Source organism: Mesoplodon mirus (assembly GCF_964341445.2).
Source record: "Mesoplodon mirus genome assembly, chromosome: X".
Taxonomy (NCBI): Eukaryota; Metazoa; Chordata; class Mammalia; order Artiodactyla; family Ziphiidae; genus Mesoplodon; species Mesoplodon mirus.
Genome location: NC_138981.1, coordinates 119,588,556 through 119,604,356, shown reverse-complemented (window position 1 = coordinate 119,604,356; position 15,801 = coordinate 119,588,556). Strand labels below are relative to the sequence as shown.

The 15,801-nt window shown below is 40.1% G+C and overlaps 1 protein-coding gene across 1 annotated transcript in view; it reads left to right on the top strand.

The window, feature by feature from the left end:
• Window positions 1-7,356: 7,356 nt before the first annotated feature.
• The window catches only part of MCF2 (MCF.2 cell line derived transforming sequence), a gene marked incomplete at both ends in the record, with an annotated part of 72,199 nt that continues 63,754 nt past the window's right edge, over window positions 7,357-15,801 (top strand). The window contains 3 exons of the mRNA XM_082609962.1: window positions 7,357-7,381; window positions 11,828-11,942; window positions 13,062-13,152. Of these exons, the coding sequence (XP_082466088.1) occupies window positions 7,357-7,381; window positions 11,828-11,942; window positions 13,062-13,152 (231 nt within the window). The remainder of the gene's footprint in view (window positions 7,382-11,827; window positions 11,943-13,061; window positions 13,153-15,801) is intronic.

Here is a 15,801-nt window from a genome sequence, read left to right as displayed (position 1 = left end):
GCTTCCAGTCTTGCTGTCAGGCTTTAGCTAGACTATCCCATGCTCTGAACACAAACCATATCAGGCATGTACAGTCCCTGATGCCTTCACCTACTCCTGTGTTCGTGCCTTGTTTCTTTTACCTGGAATGTCCTTCTTTATTCCCCTGTCTATGTATTTGAATCCCAGTCACTTTTCAAGGCTCAGCTCAGATGTCACATCATCTGTGAAAGCTTCTTTTTTCTTAATCTCTCAATTTTGATGCAATAATTTCTTCCTCCCTATACCCTATATTGTATATTTCTATTATAGCACATACTGTACCACATATTCTGGCCAGTTGTTTATATGTCATATTTTCTGTTAATTTTTGAGCTTAAGGTGAGAAACACTTTCATATTCCAATGGGCCACAGCACCTAGCAGAGAGGAGCAGATAGAAACCCACTAGATGTTTGGTGAGTTGGATTACAGTAGATTGGAAGGAGGTTGTTAACAGAAGGGTTTAGCAAGAATCTTTGTTTTCTTTTGTTAGTACAGAATTTTGTGAGTCTTTTATACTGTACCTTTTTAAAAAATATATTTATTTATTTATTTGGCCACACCGGGTCTTAGTTGCGGCACGCAGGATCTTGGTTGCCACGAGCGGGATCTTCATTGTGGCACATGGGATCTTTAGTTGCGGCATGCGGGCTCTTAGTTGCGGCATGTGGGATCTAGTTCCCTGACCAGGGATCGATCCCAGGCCCCCTGCATTGGGAGCGTGGAGTCTTAGCCACTGGACCACCAGGGAAGTCCCTATACTGTACCTTTATGGTAGAACAAAGTACTGCATAGTTTGTTCTCCTGTAGTCTAATGGGAATTCATTTTGTGATGGTTTCAGAATTGCCCTTTTATTTGTTCCAACTTTTTTTTTTTTTTTTTGGCCATACCGTGTGGCATGCAGGATCTTAGTTCCCCGACCAGGGATCCAATCTGTGCCCCCTGCAGTGGAAGTGCAGAGTCTTAACCACTGGACCACCGAGGAAGTCCTTGTTCCACCTTTTAAAGCATAACACTTGTCAAGACAGCACTTGAATCTGTTGTATGTGCTAACTCATTAATGTTTACAGATGGTACAGTGTATCTGATGTTCCTATTGAAAGGGAAAAATTACACTCATAGAATCCCATCTGCCTCGCAACAGGATTTAGGACTCAAAACGAAACCTAATTTTATTTGAGTCCTGCACATCAGCAATAGTGAACCTTCAAAGAGATGATTGCTAAAAGTAAGCACCATTGTTAAGAATTCCAGGGTGTAAAAATAATGGAGTTTCTGGCAAAAGATTGTTTATAAACATTCTTGATGTGGTTTGGGATAAAATTCTTCCTGGAAGGGCTTCTCTGGTGGTGCAGTGGTTAAGAATCCGCCTGCCAATGCAGAGGACATGGGTTTGAGCCCTGGCCCAGGAAGACCTCACATGCCGCGGAGCAACTAAGCCTGAGCACCACAACTACTGAGCCTGCGCCCTAGAGCCTGCAAGCCACAACTACTGAGCCCATGTGCCGCAACTACTGAAGCCTGTGCACCTAGAGCCTGTGCTCCACAACAAGAGAAGCCACCACAATGAGAAGCCTGCGCACCACAACGAAGAGTAGCCCCCACTCGCCGCAACTAGAGAAAGCCTGCGTGCAGCAACAAAGACCCAACACAGACAAAAAAATAAAATAAATTAAAAAAAAATTCTTCCTGGAAGAAAATTGGAGGTTAATAAACTATATATAGTTAGTAATTTGCATTAGAGCTGATTGAGTGTATTCTTCTGCCTGTCTGAAGGTTAGGGAACCAAATGGATGACACTGTGAAAGCTTCTTCTAAATCTTCTAGTAGGTTCTACACAGCAGTGCCTGTGTCTAGCAGTTGTTCAGTGTGAATTTCTTAAATGAATAAGTACATGAATGGGAGCCTCTCTGAGCCTGTTTCCTCATCTGTAAGGTGAGAGTTTTATTTATTTTGTATTAATTTTTATTGGAGTATGGTTGCTTTACAGTGTTGTTAGTTTCTGCTGTATAGCAAAGTGAATCCATTTACATATACATATATGCCCTCTTTTTTAGATTTCCTTCCCATTTAGGTCACCACAGAGCACTGAGTAAGGTGAGGGTTTTAATATCCATCTTGGAGTACTAGGTGCTCAGCAAATATCTACTTTTAATCACTCCCTACACTTTTCCCCTCTGTTTTCATATTGGCTGTGACAGTGGGTCAGTTGTCTTGAAAGAGATTGTATCTTTCTGGTTGACATTTCCTTTATTTCCCTTTCTATTTTAATTTGTGCTCCATTTTTGCCTCTTATTTTTAGGAAAAGGTAAGAATAGAGGTATTTGCTCTTTTAAGCAGTTAGTATGTGCCCTGGCTCTCTGGCACTTGAACAGAACGGCACATGTGTGCAGCATGGTTCAGAGCTTGTATTCTTCTATGGGGTATGAACAGAAACCCCGGAGAAGGGATAAATGTATTGTACACAAGAGTGTGTCACTGTGACATAAAGCTCAAGGGTTGGAATTATAGCTGTTATACACCAGAATCTGGAGTAAAACACTTTCTAGAAAATGGGAATGCTTGTAGATACCAATTTACTTAACTTTATAAACCATCATTTTCCTTGTAGGAATCATTAATAAACTCAGTAGAATTTAAATATCTTGGAATGGTAATACATACTCAGTTCATGGAGGAATAGACTCTTGGAGAAGTAGGACAAGAAGGATAATTTACTCCAATCCACCTACATGCTCCATTGTCCTCTCTAGCCTCCTTGCTACAGAGCTGCTTGGCCTTCGTTCCAACCCTATTAGTGGTAGGGGAAGGCTTCTCTACCCACCACGGCGGTCATTTCATCTCCAGAGAGTTCTGACTTCTAAAACAAGTGCTTCTTTACATGGAGTCTGTGTAGCTGTCTCTGTTGCTTTCTGTTTGTCTTCTCTCTCTCTCTGAAGGGAAAAAACAACCAACCAACCAACTTCCAACCAACCAAACAACCAGCCAACCAACCACACAAAGAAATACCTGATCAAGTAGGTTTGGGAAATGCTGCATACACAGCCCATACCCAGGGAGTTGCAATGTGTGTGTGTGTATTTGCTGGGGAATGTTGCAGTATGCTTTACCCCCAATATCACAAAACTTTTTTGATTGCAAATCTTTACTTTTACCCAGAACATCTATCCACAGCTTAGTATCTGGCACATAGTAGGTGCTCAATAAATATTTGTTTTAAAAAAAGTGAATGGATGGGGCTTCCCTGGCGGCACAGTGGTTAAGAATCCGCCTGCCAATTCAGGGAACACGGGTTCGAGCCCTGGTCCGGGAAGATCCCACAGGCCGCGGAGTAGCTAAGCCTGTGTGCCACAACTACTGAGCCTACGCTCTAGAGCCCACGAGCCACAACTACTGAGCTCATGTGCCACAACTACCGAAGCCCAAGCGCCTAGAGCCCATGCTCTGCAACAAGAGAAGCCACCATGATGAGAAGCCTGCGCACCGCAATGAAGAGTAGCCCCTGCTCGAGGCAACTAGAGGAAGCCCGTGAGCAGCAATGAAGACCCAATGCAGCCAAAAAAAAAAAAAGTGAATGATTGCAAGATAAATCTTTAAAAGCTATAAAGGGCACCCTGTATCAAGGTGACAAGTGTTTTTTTAAATATTTATTTATTTATTTGGCTGCGCCGGGTCTTAGTTGTGGCATGCAGGATCTAGTTCCCTGACCAGGGATCAAACCCGGGCCCCCTGCATTGGGAGCACGGTGTCTTAGCCACTGGACCACCAAGGAAGGCCCTGACAAGTGTCATTTATTTCTGCAAGTGACACAACCAAAGTGGATCAACTAATTGGATGGGTTTACCTTCCTCCTCTGCGAACCATCCTAAATATATTATTTATTTCCATGCCTTTTAGGACTTTAAAAATTCTTTGTATTTGCATTCTGAGCTTGTATCCTCATTTGCGCAACTACCTGTTATGTTATAAAAGATATATTAGTGATTGAGTTTGCAATTTATGGCCAAGGCAATAAAAGCTTGCCTCTCTTGCTTCCTGATCAAATGTATGGAATGAATGAGTTGACAAGCACTCTCCTCGTCTTTTGTTTTCAGTTTGTGCCTGATTGTGTTTGACTGTACAGTCACATGGTTGGTTCTTCAGCAGAGCTTTTCAATGAAGAGCTGCTCCATCGGGGTGTTTTTGAGGCTGTTTGTCAGATTACTTATTGAGTTAGTTTCCTTTTTTGGCTTCCCAACCAGCCCTTTTTCACAACTAGTCCAAAGTAAGGAGAATGCACGCCTTTCATTTTTGAATGATTGACCTTACCACGTGGGACGGCTCCACAACCCTCCTATCAAATGTGAATCTGGTCAACAGGAATATACTGTAATATGGACCTGATCCAGCTTCGGTGACCCAGGCTTTTTATTTCTCATGCTCTGGAGTAAAAGAGTTTAAAGGGTCATCAAGAAGAACATTCTAAACCATATTTGTTCTCACTTTTACATTTCTGGAGGAAATCTGTGTGGAAATTCAAGAAGGTTAGATACAAAGCTGGGTTTAACACAGTGTCAGCTTTCTCCAAAGTCTGTACTCTATTCCTCTCTTCTCAGCAAAAGGCCCACCTTGTCTTTTGTGGCTGTTCAGTGATAACCCCGTGGCTTCTGTTTCCCTTTCCTGCCATCTTCTCTCCCTTCAGTCTGTTTCCAACCCAGAACTTGATCATTTTTTAAATTAATCAATTAATTAGGTTGCTCCGGGTCTTAGTTGTGGCTCACCAGCTGTGGCAGTTGGGCTCCTTAGTTGTGGCATGCATGTGGGATGTAGTTCCCTGAGCAGGGATCGAACCTGGGCCCCCTGCATTGGAAGTGTGGAGGCCTAACCACTGAGCCACCAGGGAAGTCCCTGATCATTTCTTAAAGTAGTAACATCTTCTCTTTTAACCATTTCTTTTAATTGAGGTGTAGTTGATTTACAATACTATGTAAGTTTCAGGTGCAACATAGTGATTCCCAAGTTTTAGAAGTTATACTCCATGTATAGTTATTCTAAAATATTGGCTGTATTCCCTGTGCTGTACAATATATCCTTGCAGCTTATTTATTTTATACATACTAGTTTGTACCTCTTAATCCCCTACCCCTATCTTGCCCCTCCCACCATCCCTCTCCCCACTGGTTACAACTAGTTTGTTCCCTATACCTGTGAGTCTGTTTCTTTTAACCATTATTTTATCCTTTTTGTTAGTGTGGAAATGTCATTTTGTTGGCATAATTGCGGGAGACATTTTATGATAGTGTGTTTTCCTTATATCTATGGATTTTACCTGTTGTCGGATCTCAGAGAATGTAAGGGGCCTTGGAAAGCATTTGTTGTATTACCCGCAGAGGGTAGTGAGCTGAGGGGTAGGGAGTGACTTGCCCCAGATCCCAGAGCTGCTCAGTGGCCGAGCCAGCACTGGGCCCAGGTCCTCCCATTCCCAGCCCTCGGCCTTTTATTTTATGCCCTGATGCCTCTCTGATTATGTGAATGGATTAAAAAAAATTGTAGAGTAAGTAGACATAGTTTCTGTATCTGTGCAAGAGCCTGAATGGTATGGGAGGAATCAGGCTGCAGATATTAGTGCTTCCAGATCTGCCACATGACATAAAATTTATCCATTTATGTTGATAGCTATTTCTACTGATCAAAGCAGGGGAGAAAATTGGGTCTTATTATGTAGGAATATTTTAATGCCTAATGCTCTCATCTAAGTGGTAGAACACGTTTGGGGCATTGCCACTTGTGCAGGCCTCTGAGAGCAGAGAAAGTTCTAGTCCTCTTTGCACTATCCCCATCTCATCCTTCCTTCAGGTCTCCAGGCATAAAAAGTGTCAATATATGACACATGTTTGTGACTGTCATAAACACATGCTTTTATCAGAGGAAACATGTACCATTGTAAAAATAACTGCTTTTGGCAGTTTGGGTTGTGAAGACTGGGACGTACCAGGAGGCTAATTTTTTAAATTGCAGGACATTTTTAGGAATTGATTTTTATGTCCTGACAAATGGTGGATTTTTAATGGCATGTTTCTTATAAAAAATAAATTTGTCAATGAATTTATGTTTCAAATCGTGTGTGTGTGTGCTTGTGTGTGTGTGGCTCTGTAACAGAGGCCCTATTCCACTGTCTGGTGTGGGTCATTGAGAACTTGTCTGTGCAGGGCCCTTGAGCAGGATAGGCCCTGATCCACCACCTCCATACGGTATGATCTAAAGAGCACTAAGAAGGGTAATGCGTCATCAGTCTGACACCACCAGAGACCAGGTCTTTGAAGGCCCTATGTATCAGAGGGCAAGGGGAAAATATGGTTTCTCTGAGAGATGTCACAGGCATTAAAACCAGCAATCCAAAATAGCTGAGTTTGATGACCCATTTTCTTTTAAAAAGTTATCCTTGCTCATGGACCAGAGGCACGTAGTGAACTTTGACCTGGGGCCCCTGTAGAGTTCACTAGAATTGAACATTACAAATTAGCACTTAAGATCTGGGACAACTAAAACACTGAACATCACATGGATGTGTCCCACCTCTAATGGTCAAAGATGAGTTAATAGGCTGCCGTTCATGGAACACTGACTCTTATGCCAGTTATTTTGCATTTGGTCGGCAAGGCACCGTGTGGGGTAGGTATTATGCCCATTTTACAGGTAAGGAAACTTGAGGCTCTGAGAGGCTAAGTAGCTTGTACATGTTTATACAGCCAGTAAATGCAACAAGCTGGGATTGGAATCTAGGTTTCTCACATGCTTAACCAATACTTTGTACTTGCTCTCTGACATTTTCCTGACCTGTAAGATGGGATAATAATACCTTTCTCCAGGTTATTTTGAGGATCCAATGCGAAAACGATCCGAAAAGTGCTTTGTAACCGCTAATAAAGCTTTGCAGAGTGAAAGGCATTGTTAGAAGTAAAAGACACTATGCCAGTGTCTCTATGTGACTATCTACCCTTTAGATAAATACATCTGGATGTCCTGGAGTTTGGACCTTTGCCCCTGGCTTTCTGGTGAGTGAGAGTAGTTTATGTCCCAGACATAGATTCTGAGAACGAGGACACTGATCCTCCTTACCCAGTGATATTGTCCAGAGTGTGATTTCCTTCTTATGTGGCTGAGAGGAATAAAGAGAAGGTCAGCAGTGCGTCTGGGGATGCAGATCTGTGGGACCCCCAGAGTTCTTTTAGGCATGATGAGAAATCATGTGTGCGTTTCTGGCTGTCCTCTAACGTGCCCGTTGTTTCTATCACTTTCTCGTTTGTCATAGAAACCAAGGTGCTCCACCGTGTGAAGGACATCAGCCATTTCCCAATGCAAGACATTGCCTTCCTGTCTGGTAAGTAGACTTTTTCATATATTTAGACCAGATAAATGTTTGAATCTATTAGCAAAGTTAGTTTGGTCCTTCTTATATAAGTGGCTGTATAATTTTTATATTTTAATAAACATTCATACATTGTGCATGTAGTTGCTAAAAAACGGACACTTAGAGAATAACTAGAGGTTTGAAATATGTTTAGATATGTGATTAAAACCAGTCTTACCAGTCTTGTATATTGGACGTTTGGGCAAGTCTTCAGCAATCTGTGATGGGCGAAAGTGGAATACATCTCCTAGGTGGGTGCAGGCTGAGTGAGAGGGTAACCACTCAGGTGTCTTCTTTGAGGTTTCCCCCTCCACCATAGCTCTGATGACTTAAATGTTCATTACAAATGCTGCAAGTCACCCTAATTAAGCATCATGTATTAAGTTTTCTTTTAAAGGATTTCATTTACACATGATAAAAAAGTTTACTTTTCTAAAATATGTATAGGTATTTGTATATGCATTTGTATATAATTTCTAAAAATTGTGATGAAATACACATAACATAAAATTTACCATCTTAGCTATTCTTTTTTCTTCTTTTATAATGAAATTTATTTTATTTATTTATTTATTATTATTATTATTTTTGGCTGCATGGGTCTTCATTGCTGCGCACGTGCTTTCTCTAGTTGCGGTGAGCCAGGGCTACTCTTCGTTGAGGTGCGTGGCCTTCTCATTACAGTGGCTTCTCTTGTTGCGGAGCACAGGCTCTAGGCGTGCGGGCTTCAGTAGTTGTGGCATGCGGGCTCAGTAGTTGTGGCACACGGGCTTAGTTGCTCCACAGGCATGTGGGACCTTCCCGGAGCAGAGCTCGAACCCGTGTCCCCTGCATTGGCAGGCGGATTCTTAACCACTGCGCCACCATGGAAGCCCCTTTTTTTTTTTTTCTTGCGGTACGCGGGCCTCTCACTGTTGTGGCCCCTCCCGTTGCAGAGCACAGGCTCTGGACGCGCAGGCTCAGCGGCCATGGCTCACGGGCTCAGCCGCTCCGCGGCATGTGGGATCTTCCCGCACTGGGGCACGAACCCGTGTCCCCTGCATCGGCAGGCAGACTCTCAACCACTGCGCCAACAGGGAAGCCCCTGGAGGCCCATTTTTAGGTGTACATTTCAGTGGCATTAAATACATTCACATTGTTGTGCAACCATCACCACCATCCATCTCCAGAACTCTTTTTGTCTTATAAAACTGAAACTCTGTACCTGTTAAAAAAATTACCCCTCATTCCTTCTTCCATCTAGCCCCTGGCAACTACCATTCTACTTTCTGTCTCTAGGTATTTGACTATTCTAGGTGCCTCATATGAGTGGAATCATTGCTGTATTTGTCTTTTTGTGACTTGCTTATTTCACTTCACCTAATGTCCTCAAGGTCTTTCTATGTTGTAGCGTTTTTCAGAATTTCCTTCCTCTTTAAGGCTGAATAACATTCCGTTGTATGGATGGACCACATTTGTTTATCCATTTATCCATTGATGGACACTTGGGTTGCTTGCACCTTTTGGCTATTGTGAATAATGCTGCTCAAAAACGTTAACATATTTTTAGAGATATAGCAATGGGAAACCACCCTTGTCTTTTTAATTTGGTCAGATATCTAGGGAAAGCTTTGCCTAGAGACAAGCAGATTCCTTTCAGGTGTTAGAGTAACTTGAACTATGTCATTAAATGTTATATTTATTGTATTACACAGATAAGAAGAATTTACGAGTATATGCATTGTTTGCATGAAAATCCTTCTTAAGTGTTCAGAGTACAAGAGACCATCTTATTCCTTTTAAGTAGTTTAATTATTTCTTCTGAAATGATACCTACATGCTCGGTTTACTAAACACACATTTACTTTACAGATGATCCTAATTGGACACTTCAATCTGGCCTCTGCTTTAATGATTATAATTAGCGGTAATTGTGGTGACTTAATTAATGTGGTTTTATATTTTATTTTATAAGTGGTATAAATGTGTGATATGCTTTCACTGTTGAGATTCAGGGATTTTAATGAAGCTTCTTAGTGTTTTTCCAACTGTGTTCCAAATAGAACCACCCTCAGGACCTGTTCCTAGACCTAGATCCTGCTCCACAACTTCTTTCCTTCTCTGATTTTTCTAGTTGTTTTAAAAAATGCTTATGCCTATCGTTTCTTTTGAAGAAAGGGTTCCCAATGGGAAAAATACTGAAAGCCCCCATTTCAGAATATAAATATCTCCCTTGTTCTTTTCTCGCATGTTTACTACCTAGTATAGCACTTGTAGGTACTCAGTGGTAATAACGGTTTATAGATTAGTCAGTGACAATCTGTCCTTAACAAGAAGCAAGATTCTTTCCTTTGACAGGTATAGTTTGCTTAAGTGTTGCTTGGCAAGTCTAAGTTATATTATATATAATATATATATATATATATATAGAGAGAGAGAGAGAGCATTATATGTTATATATTATTTATATTCCTAGTTCTACACCATACAGTACCTATAGAGGCCCTTTGTTTCATGATTGGCTAATCTCTTGGTTCAGAGTTGTACAGTTTCTCCTTTGAGTTCCTTTAAAATTCTTGGGTGGGTGCCATCATTTTCCATGATTATCTTTCTTCATCCTGCTCTTTAAGTCTAAAATGTTATAAAGATTTATCGTCATTTGATTTATTACTTTGGTCCAGTTTGATTCAACAGATACTATGGGAATGGGGACCTCCCTTCAGTTTCCGTTGGTAAAGATTAAGGCAAGGAATGAATTTGATCTTTCCCAAGTACCCTTGTGTAGAATATGTGTTCTGCTTTTGTTGGATAGAGTGTTCTAGAAACGTAAATTAAGTCACAGTGCTCAGATTGTTATTCGGGTGTACTGTTTCCTAGTGAACTGCCTGTCTACTTGTTCTATCACTTATTGAGAGGGGTGGTGAAATTTCTGACTAAAATTCTGGATTTGTTTATTTCTCCTTGCAGCTCTATCCATTTTTGTTTCATGTATCTTGAAGCTCTGTTATCAGATACATACGCGCTTAGGATTGTTATGTCCTCTTGATGAATTTACTGCTGTTTGATTATCAAATGATCTTCTTAATCTTGACTCTGAAATCTTCTTTGTCTAAAATTAGACACCTTCCTTTTGACTACTTAGCATGATATACCTTTTTCCATCTTTTTGCTTTTAATGCATTGTGCCTTTATATGTATATATTTTTTTGTGTGCCTTTATATTTAAAGTGTGTTTCTTGTAGGCAATATATAGTTGTGTCTTGATTCTTTTATCCAATTTGACCATCTCTAACTTTTAATTGGGTTGTCAAAATCATTTACATTTAATGTGATTATTCATGGCCCAGTTTAAACCTATCATTTACTATTTGTTTTCTATTTGTCCTATTCTTTGTTTTTTTCCCTCCATTTTTGCTTTCTTTTGGAATTAGTTGCTTTATCATTCTACTTTCTCTCCTTTGCCTTTGTCATAGTTTTATTGCATATTGAATATTTTTATATCCTGTACCTTTATTCACTTAAATTTAGCCAAATAAGAATTACAACTAAACCTCTCAAAAAATTTCTTTTAGCAAGCTAAATTCAAAGGCCGCCATACAACTTTTCTCCTAAAATAATCTTTCAACTTCCATTTAGTACTAATATGTACTGAGCACCCACTCTGTGCCCAGGTGTTAGGCTGACTACAGAGTGGGACCTTAGGCACATGTAAGGCTCATCCGTGCACTGGGTGGCTTTCATTCTCAATCCTCCAGGCTGCGTAGAGGGCTGTGGAGTGGGGTGCACACTGAATTTTAACCCATGGAGAATTTGTGGTCTTTCTTTCTTTGCATTAGTAAGATTCCTATTCCATTGCTTATATTGTTTCTTCCACCAATCCGTTAGAACATCACTTATTTCCTATACTCTTTTCATGCTCACCATGACTCTAAGTGGTCAATTTTATCAAGGTTTCCACTTGTTATCAAGCTGTCAGTGACTCACTTTGAATTCAGGCTCATAGCATTGGTATAGAAATAGTTATTTCCCAATACCCATGGTTGTCCAATATGAGTGATCAGCTCTATTTTCAACTGCATTTATTATACACATTCTGTGAAATTTTTTCTCATTTTGCCTTCTCTACTCCCTCCCTCCCCTCTTTCTTTCTTTTTCTTTCTTCCTCCCTCCCTCCCCCCTTCTCTTTCTTCCTTTCTTTCTTTCTCTCTCTCTGTCTCCCCCCCTTTCTTTCTTTCTCCTTTTTTATTTCAAAACCACCCTGCCACTTTTTAGACTTCAGCAGGAGCATGGTGCCGTTTTGGTTTCTGTGGAGATCATCATCCTTATAAAAGTTGCATTGGCCCCAGACTGTCTTCTAACCACCCCTCTCAAATCTAAAATCCTCTTTCTTGCATTGTTGTCACAAAAATGCTAATTTGTTTTTTTATACTATTTTAGGTGGCCGGGGAAAGGACAATGCTTGGATCATTACATTTCCGGAAAATTGTAATTTCAGATGCATACCAGAAGAGATGATAGCAAAAGTGCTGACTTACTTGACATCTGTTGCAAGGTATAGCATTTCATTACATTTTTTTTCAGTTTGGTTTCTATTGGCTACCCATTTGAATGTAGTAACAAGAAAATGGTGTTTTAGTGTGGCTTTTGTTTTTGTAAATGATCATAAGACTCACCTTCAGAGTAGATAAGAAATAACTTAAAAGGGGAAGCTGACAGCTACCTAAATTTGCTATAAAAATTATACTGAGGATCTATGAAAACCAAATTGGGGGTCTACAAGTATTTGTCCCCATGCAGAAGAACATAGGTTAAAAATGATGATCATACATAAAGCCTTTAATTCGCCTAAAAGGAACTCTGACTAGCCAGTAGCTAGACAGCTATTCTTCATTTCTTCCAATGATAAAATATGAAGACTGAAAGTTAAATAGACTCAAAAGTGATATTGGAATGGATTAGGAGTTACATGATATTAGAAATCATTTGAGATGAGAATGCTTTAAGGGGAAAGTTTCAAAAGCTTCCTTAAAGATTTTATTTAGGTTGAAAACAAATTTTTTAAAGGAAACATTTTCTGGTTATTAATCCTGAAGACTAAGAAGGCAGGAATCTAAAATCATAATATTGTGAAGAACCTCATGAACAAAAATCAAATCCCAGAAAACTAAATTTACACTGCACCCCTTAAAGCTTGAAAGTGGTCTTTTTAGGGCAAATAAAAGTTTTTTTATCCATTACAATACTGCCTTCCCTCAAGGAGCAGGCAAGAGGTAGGAATATGTATTTAACAGTGTTTTTCTGAATGAATGAATGGATCATTGACTCCTGATGGATTGCCGTGAAGTTACATCTGATGTCATGAAGGACAGCTGTCTATAAGGTTTTCCCATGCCCCAAATCATAGTGTTCCGAATCCATTTTAGTGGCCTACCTGCATGACACTATTACTTGCCTATTTAAAAGATTGACATTAGTGACAAAAAAGAAATTTAAATAGTGAGTAGTGGAATATGGAATTAAATTGGCTTTCCATTGTAGCACTTTGTGATAACTTTCCAAATCTGTCTTCAGGCAAGACATCACATGTAAATGAAATAATCAGAAGTAAGGACATATCTAGCAAAGTTGGGTTATTACTAAGAAAAACAGAGTATTTCCTCTCATCTTGTAGGCGAAATGGATCTGACTCCCGATTTACCATTATTCTTGATCGAAGACTGGATACCTGGTCTTCTCTCAAAATCTCTCTCCAAAAAATCTCAGTGAGTACCAATTTATTCTACAGTAACTTCTTTTTTTTAAAATAGATCTTTATTGGAGTATAATTGCTTCACAGTGCTGTGTTAGTTTCTGTTGTACAACAAAGTGAATCAGCCATATGCATACCTATGTCCCCATATCCCCTCCCTCTTGAGCCTCCCTCCCACCCTCCCTATCCCACCCCTCTAGGTGGTCACAAAGCACCGAGCTGATCTCCCTGTGCTATGCGGCTGCTTCCCACTAGCTAACTGTTTTACATTTGTATTCTACAGTAACTTCTTGACTTTGTTTTGCATTATACTTTCTGTTTGTGGGGTACAGCTTATTTTGATACTGATGGAGACAATAAAAGTAGATGGAATGGGGAGGTGGGAAACTAGAGAGGCGAATTGGTAGAGGAGATTGAGCTAACCAACTTTACCCAAAATAAAACCTAATAGGAAAGAATGAGTAGTTAATGGTTCAAGTTGAGTGAGAAGTGATTCATGGTCCTCTATGCCTTTCAAAGCAAGGCAATTTTTTTTATGAGAACTGTTTAAAAAATGGAAATAGCTGTGTTGCTGTATACTCATTATATATGGAAAAGTATAAAGAAGAAGTATTAAAACAATAGTCAATAATCGAACCATCCAGAAATAAGCACTTTTTAACATTTTGGTGGGTATCTTTCTAGACTTTTCTTTCCCCTGGGGTAGAGAGGGAAGGGAGTCACCTGCAAAATGACATATTGTCCCTATTGGAAGCTAGTCCCCAGCTCTCCAAGACCCAGAGAGAAAAAACAGTTTCCCTAAAGGAGACGATAAGAGAGGTGCAATCCTGCCCACAGCCAAGATGATCTTTTACATTATTAGGCTCATCTGGATATTGTCTGACACTTCTCTTTCATAGAAGAAGAGGGAGGTGAGGAACCCATAGACTCCTCCTGAGCTGGTAAGAGGGGCTGTCTGCAAAAGTGCCGTGCAGTCAACTTCCTCTATCAGACCAGAATAGCTGGGAATCAATATATGTCTTTCTTTGAGAGTCCAATGTCATCAGCCATCTGAAATTCTTCCTTCGTCTCCGGACTCATGCGGGAGGCCACACCCAGCAGAGGCAGTTGGTTTAGTTATGAAGGCAAGACAAAAATCTAGGTTGTTGGACTTCTCAGCCAGTGTTCTTTTTGCTCTACTAACTTGCTGACGAGTGTAAGAAATACACTGGCACTCACATGGTAAAATGAATGAGATCATTATTCTTCTCATACCCAGTATGAATTATTTCTCTTCTTGGGCAAGTCAGCAAGGTGGTTTTTTGTTTATTTTTTATAACAGAAGTGTTTAATCCTAAGCAATGAAGAGAAGAGTTAATACCAGATTCATAAAAGTTACCAAAATACGGGCTTCCCTGGTGGCGCAGTGGTTGAGAGTCCGCCTGCCGATGCAGGGGACACGGGTTCGTGCCCCGGTCTGGGAAGATCCCACATGCTGCGGGGCGGCTGGGCCCGTGAACCACGGCCGCTGGGCCTGCGCGTCCGGAGCCTGTGCTCTGCAACGGGAGAGGCCACAACAGTGAGAGGCCCGCATATCATAAAAAATAAATAAAATAAAATAAACAAAATAAATAAATAAATTAAAAAAAAAAAAGTTACCAAAATAAAATGGTAAAACCTCGATTTTGTATAATACATTTTTGCTTTTTCAAAGGCATTCACATTTATTAAGTAATGTTGATTCTCTTTGTTTCCTGATTAAGTCCTGTGGGCAGGTATCATTATAATTGTCCCATAGATGAGGGAATTACATTGATACACGTATTTTGGAAAGATTACGTGTTGAATCCAAGGTCAAATAGCTAAGTAACAAAGAGCAGGAGCAAGAATTGAATTTTCATGAACTCCAGTTGGTGACCTTTCCACCTGCTGCTTCCTATCATTTTCCAACTGACATGTGGATAGAAAAATACATTAATTTTTTTTTAGAGAAAGGTAGAAATTCCTTTGGAGAGAGTACATCTGGCCTCCAGGTACTATTGAGCCCTATCAATGGGCTGAATCATATAAAAGGTATTTATTGTGCCCTGGCCTTTAGGATCGGTCCTTGGGCTTATTGAGCAGACTTTAGTTTATGACAATAATCAATTATTTAATACTAAATATAGCACTTGTTACAATAAAACATTTTTTATCACCCAGCCCAGCTTTTTTTATTTTGACCAAAACTACCTGCTTGATGAGATTAATTTTCATTGAGTGACTGGTTGGCACATGGCATCAGTTTTTTGGTAAAGTTTTATTTTTATTAATCAAATAGATTGCTTAGAACAGAGTTCTTGTTTTTCCCAAAAGAGAAATACAAAATTGGGTCTTGATACTATTGATTTGGGGTCAACAAAGGAATAATGACTTTGTTGACCCCAACAGAAAGGGAGGTGATGCTCCCCTTTCTGTTTCCCTAGGGAATGTTCTCTCAGTGGGGAAGTATGAAGTATGCCCAACAAAGAGCTTTGAGCCCAAGGTCGCTTTACTTGCATAACAGCCGGGCAGGAGTGGGAGGTGGGGGAATGGCAGGTGATGATGACATGTAACTGGCTATAGATTAGTTTAAGCGTTGTTTCTTTTTAGCATTTTAAATGTTTCTGCTTATGGCAGAGCTTCTATACCCATACTCAAAATC